Source organism: Orycteropus afer, unplaced genomic scaffold, assembly GCF_000298275.1.
Source record: "Orycteropus afer afer isolate SDZICR_OR568_19922 unplaced genomic scaffold, OryAfe1.0 scaffold00124, whole genome shotgun sequence".
In the NCBI taxonomy this organism is placed as follows: domain Eukaryota; kingdom Metazoa; phylum Chordata; class Mammalia; order Tubulidentata; family Orycteropodidae; genus Orycteropus; species Orycteropus afer.
Window position 1 is genome coordinate 906240 of NW_006921711.1, and position 9994 is coordinate 916233.

Below are 9994 nucleotides of genomic sequence, written 5' to 3' on the forward strand. Positions count from 1 at the left end.
TATATATATATATATATATACACATATACATATATATAACCTAGCACCTCTCTCACAGATTGAATTATGCCCCCAAAATATGTGTCAACTTGGCTAGGCCATGATTCTCAGTGGTCTGGCAGTTATGCAATGATGTAATCATCCCCAATGATATGATCTGATGTGATCAGCCAATCAGTGGTAAGCGGTTTACGGTGGAATACAATACTCATAATCAGCTCACAGCCCTGAACCAATGTAAGGGGAATTCCCCTGGCATATCTTACAAGGCATAAAAGAAGACAGAAGCAAGTAGGGAGGAGGGACCTACTACCACCAAGAAAGAAGAGCTGAGAGTCGAGAACATCCTTTGTACCCAGGGTACCTATGCTGGGAACTTCCTAGACCCAAGGGAAAACTGATGACAAGGGCCTTCCCCTACAGCTGGCACCCTGAATTCAGACTTCCATCCTCCTAAACTGTAGAGAATAAATTTCTGTTTGTTAAAGTCTTCTACTTGTGGTATTTCTATTATAGCAGCACTAGATAACCAAGACAATCTCCAACATAAAAACTGCTTTTACATATGAACTGCACAACCAACATCAAGCTTATAATGCTTTTTATCTTTGTAGGATTTTCATAAATATCTATTTTATTTAAGCCATACAACTGAAAACAGAGAAATCTGTCATAAGATAAACATTCTATGAAGAGATCATTCATTCCGATAAAGAAATCAGAGGCTAAGGAGATTAACTAATTTCTGTACAATCTCACTGCCAATAAATGAAATGGATGCAAATAGAACTAAGATCTTACCTCATAGATTATAGCTATTCTTCCATTTTATGATGCCTCCTATAATCTATTTCAGATCAAAAACACTCACTATATCTTTCCATCCCTCCTACAGCAAATCTGCTTCCAAAATACTCCATAACTGCCTCAGTCTATCCAATTGTGGGAGCTCTGATAGCATAGTCCTTAAGGCATTTGACTGCTAACGAGAAGGCTGACAGTTCAAACCCACCAGCCACTCCTCAGAAGAAAGGTTGGGCGATCTACTTCCGTAGTGATACTGCCTCAGAAACCCAAAGAGGGGTCATTATCAGTCGGGTCCGACACGATGGCACATAACAACAACAATCCAATTGTATGGTATTTCCTAATAAACCTCAACCCACAATGTTAAGGCACTTTCCTGTGCACCTACCAACATACTAGACATCAATTCTATAGTTTCTGAACATTTATTTGCTCATGATTCCCTTAATAAAAATGCCAGCCTTTTTCCTTCTACCTGCTTACAACTTACTCATTCATTAGCATAAATTCCACCTCCTCCATGAAGTCCTAGCATCCTGTTCCTATTGCTTTCTCTCTACTGTTTCTACAAAATTGATAAATTTCACCCAAAACTTGGCAGTTAATGAAGCTGGATTACTTACCTTCTTTCAAGTGCACTGGTCTTACTTTTCAAGCTGGTATTCAGCCAACACACATCCTGAACATACAGAAATGCTGGGTGTTTACAGCAGTGTTTGTTCTGACCAGTCAATGCCCATGCCAGTTAAATATTTTGAATTTCATCCCTGCTTACTTCCCAACCTAAACCATAAGGTCTTTAAGAACAGGAGTCATATCTTTTAAAGAAGTACTATACCCTGCAAACCAAGCTCAGTATTGAGCACAGAGCAAATGTTCAATATATATTTCATTGATTTGAAGTGCGCTGTGTTGTAAGAAACACAACATTGCTCATAAGCCATGTCTACATTGGAAACAAAGAGTTGAAAATACAGTAAAATATTTTCAAGATCAGCAGTTTAGTGTCACAGACATTTTTAAAGTATCATTTAAAGACCTCTAAAGCTCGTAACTGCCAGAATGTTTTATAAATGTTTTTACCAAGAGTGTGAAAAAGTGTTTCAAAAATATTCAACAAGTCGATGTCTCAACAGCCCAAAATAAAATGTTTGCTGAGGCCACAAGACTGGCAGAACTCTGCTTCATTTCAAAAAGTTTCCAGGCAATGGAAATGTTTTCCTGGAAAATACTACCTTTTATTTAGAGAACACTTGCCATGAACATTTAGTCATTAAGTAATTTAAGGCTTCCTCACAAGCATTTTGGAGGAAAGCTATTATATGAATGAATGAAATTATTAACACCTATAATATCTAGAAAATGGTAATATATTTAGCTAAATATATGAAATTTACATAATTATTATTATTTTTTTTTTTTTAGGTAACAGGATGAGAAAAGCTCCTGTACTTCTTGTTCTACTTACTGTTCTTTTAAATTTTTCTGTAAGATAAAATTATGGGAAAAAAACACAAAATCCTTAGAGTGTTTCTCTGTTCCATAATACACATAAATCCAAAAACACTAGTTCTAGTTTCCAAGTAATTTTGAAACAGACAAAACATGTATTTCATTCACTGAAAAGAAGTAGTAATTTCAAAGCTATTTTTAGCAAAATCTTTGCATTTGCTTCCAATCACCTCTCAACGAGACAGCACTTGGTTTGGACATTGCACTCAATCATCTGCAGTAAGTTATACAATGGAACCTAAGAGAACAATTTCTTCTAAGAGTTTTGTAGATCAAATGAAGTCTTATTCTTTTAAACATCAAAAGATACAACCTCAAGCACATGGTTTGTATACCGAGTCTTTAAAACCCTTACACAAAATGGTATTTGTTTTGTTTTACCTGTTTAGTATTTCAGTGAGTTTCACAAAGCCAGTGTAAGCCAGTTCAAATGCTCCTCTGTGCCTGGATTGTAAAAGGTGCTGTTTAAAGTAATCTCCTATGTCTTTTACCTTTAGAAAAAAAGACAAAATAAATGTTCAATTTATGTGTACATTTACAGGCTTATTTATATCAGTGTATCAATTAGAACCCAGGTCCACATACCCATCCATTTAGTACTTACTATGTGATAGGTGTTATTTTAAGCATTTTTTATAATATCTCACTAATCCTCACAAAAATTCCATGAACTAAGTACTATTATTAAATGTACTTTGCAGATTGGGAAACTAAGGGCTAGAGAGGCTAAGTAACTTAACCAAAGTCACTCAGCAAGTAAATAGTACATCTAGCACAGGAATTCAGGCAGGCTGGTTCCAGAGTCAACCACCTTTATCTGCTACACTAGAGTTGTGAGCTTCACAAAAACCTCACACTTTGATAACTCATGTTATTCAATACCATCATCAAATCACTGGAGGTGACAACCCTCACACACTAGGTCTAGGTAAAATAATTACCTTTTAGAGCTATGTAAATGGTAATTGCAAAGCAAATTTAGTACACTGGGCCTCCTGAAAAACTGACAGGCTTCATTTTGAGTCAGATTCATGAAATTTATGAGAATGCCAACTAATTGCTTTCCTACATGTTACCTCTCTTTATGCTTGAGCAGACAAATTTAACAATTCAAAGTTTTTAGATCACATGATTACAAACTAATCAACAATTATTTGCTGCTGATGGAGTGTTTTGTATGGAATTAACTGTCAAATTGGTTAGACTGATTGTGCATTTCTACCATTAGATTTGGTGGCTGTTGTTATTGCTGGAGACCTGATTGATGGCTCAGTTGGTTAAATGCTCAGCTGCAAAACTGAAAGGTAAATGGTCCAAATTCACCAGCAACTCCAACAGGAAAAAGATGTGGCAGTCTGCCTCTGTAAAGATTTTAGCCTTGAAAACCCAATGGGGTAGTTGTACTCTGTACTGTAGGGTCGCTAAGAGTCAGAACCACAGGTTTGGGGGTGTTTGGCTGCTGTTCTTATAGTAACTGCCCTTGAATTTGTGGACTTATGGCAACTCCACGCACAAAAGGACTAGATTGTTGTGCTGGATAGGGTTTTCGCTGGCTGACTTTCAGTAGCAGTAGATGATCAGGCCTTTCTTCCTGGTGTCTCTCAGTCTAGAAGCTTTGGTAATTTCTTACTAACATCTGGCATTTCTTCAAACCCCCAACACTGTTCAACCACACTGTATCAACTAAGTAATAATTTTCTGGAATTCAGATGTCTTTTCACCAGAATGTTTACTTTTCGCTTTCTAGTAAATTCTTAACAATTTGCCATTTTGACTTTTTTAGTCTGATTTTATAAAATGAATTTCTGTCTTATATCCCCTATTAGATTTTAACGCCCTTTGAGGTCAGAGAATCAAGTTACACTTCTTTATATGCCCATAACACCTTAGTAGTAAGGAAGTCAATAAATAGGTGACTTAATGATGTGGTTTTCTGTTCAACTTCATTCCAAAGCTTAAAGTGGTAACTTGCATTCAGCATAATTCAATGAATAATTATTCATAATTTCTGGAGGGGAAAAAAAAAACCTTGGCAAAAAAAATACAAAGGGCAATTTTTTAAGACTTGTGAATGCTAATAAATGTATATCCCACTTGTAGCTCATTAGGGAAAATCTGAAACAGTAACAAAAGACACAGAAGGAATGTGCAAATCCAGTTAGCCTTGAGCATTACAAAAGTTAGAACAAAATCTAAAGTAGGAATAAGAAAATAGCTAATTTCTAATAACTGGCAATTTTTTTATTCACTTAATTTCCATGGCAATAATTACTGAGAAGGGGAAAGCAGGTATGAACACTACCCACAAGTTTCTTTTTAGGAATATTAGGGGAATATATAAACATATAATTTAATACACGAGGTAGAGGAAGTTGTTTCAAAAAATCAATAGGCACAAAGTATCAGATATCCCATGGGAACAGGACCAACCAAAAATATCAAGCAAAAGCTCTACATCAAGGAAACCTCAAGCTTGAAACCCAGACACACACCAGTCAGGAAGTTGTTGAGATAAGGTTGTGCGCACTGCTTTCTCTTTAAGGGTCTCGACTTACAGCCCTCAAAGCAGGTTTTATCTCTGCCTCTCATACAGGGAGAGTATAAGAGAACCTTTCATTATGTGATTAGAGAGCAGGAGGAAAGTTAGACGTGCCTCTGAATGAACACATTTTCATCTTGGTGAAGCCAGTGAGGACACACTACTTCATAAGACGTGATCCAGGGAAATGGGCCATTTGTTAAAAAGTTTGTTAGCAAGTAGCCTTACTGTCCTGTAGCTTGCAAAACTGTGGTTGACTATTGGAAGGAGGGAAAATTGAACTCAAAGAAAAATTAATGAGCAGTTCAGACAAAGCAGGTAGCATTGTGCCATGTCAGAACATAGGCTGGAAAGGAGAAGAACTGAGTTCTTGTCCCAAGGCTGCCACAAACCAGCTCTGTGTCTTGGGCAAAACAGGGAACACTCCAGGCATCCAGGGGCTTCAGTTTCCTCTTGTACAAGAGATGAATTAATACTATGCCTGTGATTCTCCCAACTCTAAAAGCTTGCAAATGCAGCACTGAAAACTCAGTATTAGAAATGAGCACCAGTTCTCCTGATATAGCAACAAAAATCCTCAAATTGTAATCTCACTGCCTTCCAGCCAGTTATCCACATACACAGAAAGATCATGGCACCAGGACGGGACACAAGACTCATTAACAACCTGTGATATGCAGATGACACAACCTTGTTTGCAGAAAGCAAAGAGGACTTGAAGCACTTATTGATAAAGATCAAAGACTACAGCCTTTCCTTCAGTATGGATTATATACCTCAACATAAAGAAAACAAAAATCCTCACAACTAGAAGAATAACCAACATGTTGATAAATGGAGAAAATATTGAAGTTGTCAAGGATTTCCTTTTATTTGGATCCACAATCAGTGCCTATGGGAAACAGCAGTCAAGACATCAAACAACATATTATATTGGGAAAATCTGCTACAAGAGACTTCTTTAAAGTATTAAAAAGCAAAGATGTCACTCTGAGGACTAAGGTACACCTGACCCAAACCATGGTATTTTCAATTGCCTCATCTGCACGTGAAAGCTGGACAATGAGTAAGGAAGACTGAAGAAGAATTGATCCATCTGAATTATGGTGTTGGCAAAGAATACTGAATATACCATAGACTGCTAGAAGAACGAACACATCTCTCTTGGAACAAGTACAGTCAGAATTCTTAAAAAGGAGGATGGTGAAACTTCATCTCACACCTTTTGAGCATGTTATCACAAAGGACCAGTCCCTGGAGTAGGCCATCATGCTTAGTAACATAGAGGAAAACATTCAATGAGATAGAATGACACAGTGACTACAACCATGGGCTCAAAACATAACAATGATTGTAAGGATGGCACAAGATTGGGCAAAGTTTTGTTCTGTTTTACACAGGGTCACTATGAGTAGGAATCAACTCAATGACAGCTAACAACAACACCAACAACAAGCAGAATTTATACCACTTCTTTAGCAAAGGGCCAGAAAATCAGAGTGGGCTTAAAGGATTAGGCTGCAAAAGAAATCTTCCCTGTCATCTACATTCCACTCCTTGCATTTCAAATTATAGCAGAATCATGTTACTTTTTCAAGAGAAGGGTGAATGGAGAAACATCAGGCTGAACATTAGTATCTCAGCCTGTATGGAACAGCTCCTTTCATCCAATGACAGAAAAGTCAATCACAGTTCTTATTCTTGGGAATCAGAAATCCAAGTTCTACATTCTCCCTCGCCCCATGTGTTACAGAGTGCAATTGTTCCATAAAATTTTCTTGGCTGTAGTGCCTAAAGGAGGTCTGGTAGCATAGTGGCTAAAGCACTTGACTGCTAACCAGAAGGCTGGCGGTTCAAACCCACCAGCCACTCCTCGAAAGGAAGGTTGGGCAATCCTACTTCCGTAGTGATACTGCCTCAGAAACCCAAGGAGGGGTCGCTATGAGTCGGGGCCGACTCGACAGCACACAACAACAACAACAACGTAGTGCCTAAGACATCTGACTGCTAACCAGAAGGCTGGTGGATCAAACCCACCGGCCACTCCTCAGAAGGAAGGTTGGGCAATCTACTTCCGTAGTGATTCTGCCTTGAAAACCCAAGGAGGGACCACTATGAGTTGGATCCAACTCAACAGCAATGAGTTTTGGGTTGGGTAATCAACTCAGTGGCAACTGTTCTGCTTACCTAGTGCCACTCTGACAGGAATATACCACAAATGGGATGGCTTGAACAAACAGGAGTTTATTCTCTTATAATTTTGGAGGCTTCAAGTTCGAGTTCAAAGTGCTAGGCTCTAGGGGCTGGGTGAAAGCCCCTCAACCTTGAGCTTCAGCTCTACCTTCTGCTTCCAGCCCACTAAAGCTAGAGGCTTTTCTTCACTCAGACAGCTGCTGGCTACTGAGGCTGACAAGACCAAGCTTGACAAGTAAGGCACAGTCACAATGTTACCAAACAACATGGCAGGCCATTGATTCAAGTCCATTGAAAGTCCCCAGATCAGCAAGGCATAGCAGGCTGTTGAACAACAACTTGGCTACATGCAGGGTTCAAGCATGCCAAAAGCCTAAAGACCATTCCCAAAACTGTTTTCTTATATACCACATCTGTAAAGGAGTCACTCAGCTGCTTGTGGTAGATCCTACCATGGAGCTGACTGCCAGTCTCATCATGGGCAATAACTACCATCCGCTGCCCAGCCACTCAACCAGGCCCAGCCAAGTTGACATACAACCTTAACTACCACAGCAACTAACAACAACATACTTTTTAGGCAGGCAGATTACTAGGACTTTCTTTCATTGTGCCGCAGGGTAGGTTTAACCCACAAATCTTTAGTTTAACAGTTGAGCACTAAAGGTTTTCAAGTCACTTCACTGCCTTTGTCTCTGCTTGTTGTTATTTGCCATCGAATTGGACCCAACTCACAGCGACTCCCCGAGTTTCCAAGGCAGTATCACCATGGGAGTAAATTGTCCAACCTTCCTTCCAAGGAGTGGCTGGTGGGTTTGAACCACAACCTTCTGGTTAGCAGTCAAGTGCCTTAGGCACTACACTACGAGAGCTCCTTTGTCTCTGCAGGTCTGTTGTCTTCACACTTGTCTATGGCATTGACTCTTCAATCAGTGTTTTGTCACTAGGTGTACAGCAGATCTAGCATTGCCAGAAAGACTGTGCACTTGGAAGGAAAAGTGGACCTTAGGCATGGCCCAGCCATCTAAATGTAAAAGACATTCTTCTCATTTTTATTTTTAACTCTTCAAAATTTTAACTACATATTGGTACTTTTGTTTTCCTTCAGCCTTTTAGTGTGATTTGGGTAAAAGTTTACAGAGCAAATTAGTTTTCCATTCAACACTTTATACACATTTTGTTTCATGACATTAAGTAGGTTGTAGAACATTGTCTTTGTGGACTATGTTATTCCCACAATGTAACAAACCTCTTCCCACTTCCCCTCTGTCCTTCTTTCATATCCATTCCAGCCTTCTATGCTTTATCCCTGGTCAAATGCCCTTTCATTTGCTTAGGGCTGATTGTTCTAAGAAGTGCATACCTCCCCAGCGTTATTGTTCTACTTCACAGGACTGTCTACTATTTGGCTGAATTCTGAGCCACAAGAGCGAGTTCAGTTCCAGGCTTGAACAGTGACTAAGAGCCACAGTCCTCGGAATTCTACTAGTTTCTATCAGACCACGAAGCCTAGCCTTTGTTATTATTTTGAGTTTTATTGCACATTTTTCTTCTACTTTATCCAGGATCTCCTACTTCGATCCCTTTCAGAGTGGTTGGCAGTGGTACCCGGGCACCAGGTAGTTCATTTGGTTTCAGGATTGTGGAAGTTGATGTTCACAAGACCCACTAGTCCCTTAGACTAATTATTTCCATGTGTCTTTGATTTTCTTCACTCCTCTTTGCTTCGGGCGAGGAGAGACCAATAGGTGCACCTTATATGGGTGCTCACAAGCTTTTAAAACTCCAGTCATTACTTATCAAAGTAGGTTGTAGAATACTGTCTTTGTGCACTGTTATACCAATTGACCTTGACGTCCACCACAACTAAGGTCTTGAGATCACAGTACAGTGATTCATTCTCAAGGTATTTGGTTATGGCTAAGAAGTTGCCAACATTGTGGTACTTTTAATAAATAAAAGGCATTTCATGGAGTAAAATTTCATTATTAAAAGGATGACTCCTGGAGGATCCATGTAGGAGATCCTGAAAAACCAGGAGAACAATGTAGAACAAAATTCAAAATAATTGAAAAAAAACGACCAGGTTTGCTGGTCTGATAGAGCCTGGTGCAACACCTGAGACTATGGCCTCCAGCTGCCCTTCAGGTCTGGAACTCTGTTTACTTTTGTGGCTTCCAGCCAAAAAGACAGCCATATGGGCTGAACATTTACATCAGGTAGATACACTCCTCGGAGAGATCAATCATGGGAGAACAGAAGGGCAGCGTACGCACAAGGGGACAGCTCATAGGGCAGGAGTACATGTGAAGGAAGGGCACAGGAAAGAATTAACTATGGGGAGGAAGCAGGAAGAGAGCTGTTACACTGTGGGAAAATGCAGTCAATGTCATGATATAAAATGTATATAAACTGCTGTATGGAAAATGAATTTGCTCTGTAAACTTTCATCTAAATCACAATTTAAAAAAAAAAAAGTAGAACTCTTCTGGTAATGTGACTAACACTAATTTCTTGCTGATCCTGGATTTTCATAGATTACCCCCATACTCCCCCCCCAAAAAAAAAAAACTCACTTTCATTAAATTGATTGCAACTCATAGCAGCCCTATCAGACAGAGTAGAAATGCTCCACAGGGTTTCCAAAGCTGCGATCTTTATGCTACATCTTTTTTTTGTGGACAGCCTAGTGGATTTGAACTATCAACTTTTTTGGTTCACAGCTGAGTGTTTTAATGACTACACCACCAGAGCTCCTTTTTCATAGATTAAGTGCTCCCAAATCTAAACATTTTTTAAAAAAGTCATTAAGACCAGTCCGGAGGACGCCGCCATTTTGTAGGATTAAAAAGCAGCTTGACTGTTTTGGATATTTAAAGAGACAGCGCTCCCGCAGATTCCTGTGGTGGTAGGACTTACGAATTAACCTACAAAATCACCCTG

At 39.2% G+C, this 9994-nt stretch overlaps 1 protein-coding gene across 1 annotated transcript in view; it reads right to left on the reverse strand.

Annotated features, from left to right (window-relative positions):
* Positions 1–9994, reverse strand: part of THADA (THADA armadillo repeat containing) — a 621172-nt gene that overhangs the window by 522308 nt on the left and 88870 nt on the right. Inside the window, exon 21 of the mRNA XM_042781470.1 lies at positions 2701–2810. Coding sequence (XP_042637404.1) covers positions 2701–2810 — 110 coding nt within the window. The remainder of the gene's footprint in view (positions 1–2700; positions 2811–9994) is intronic.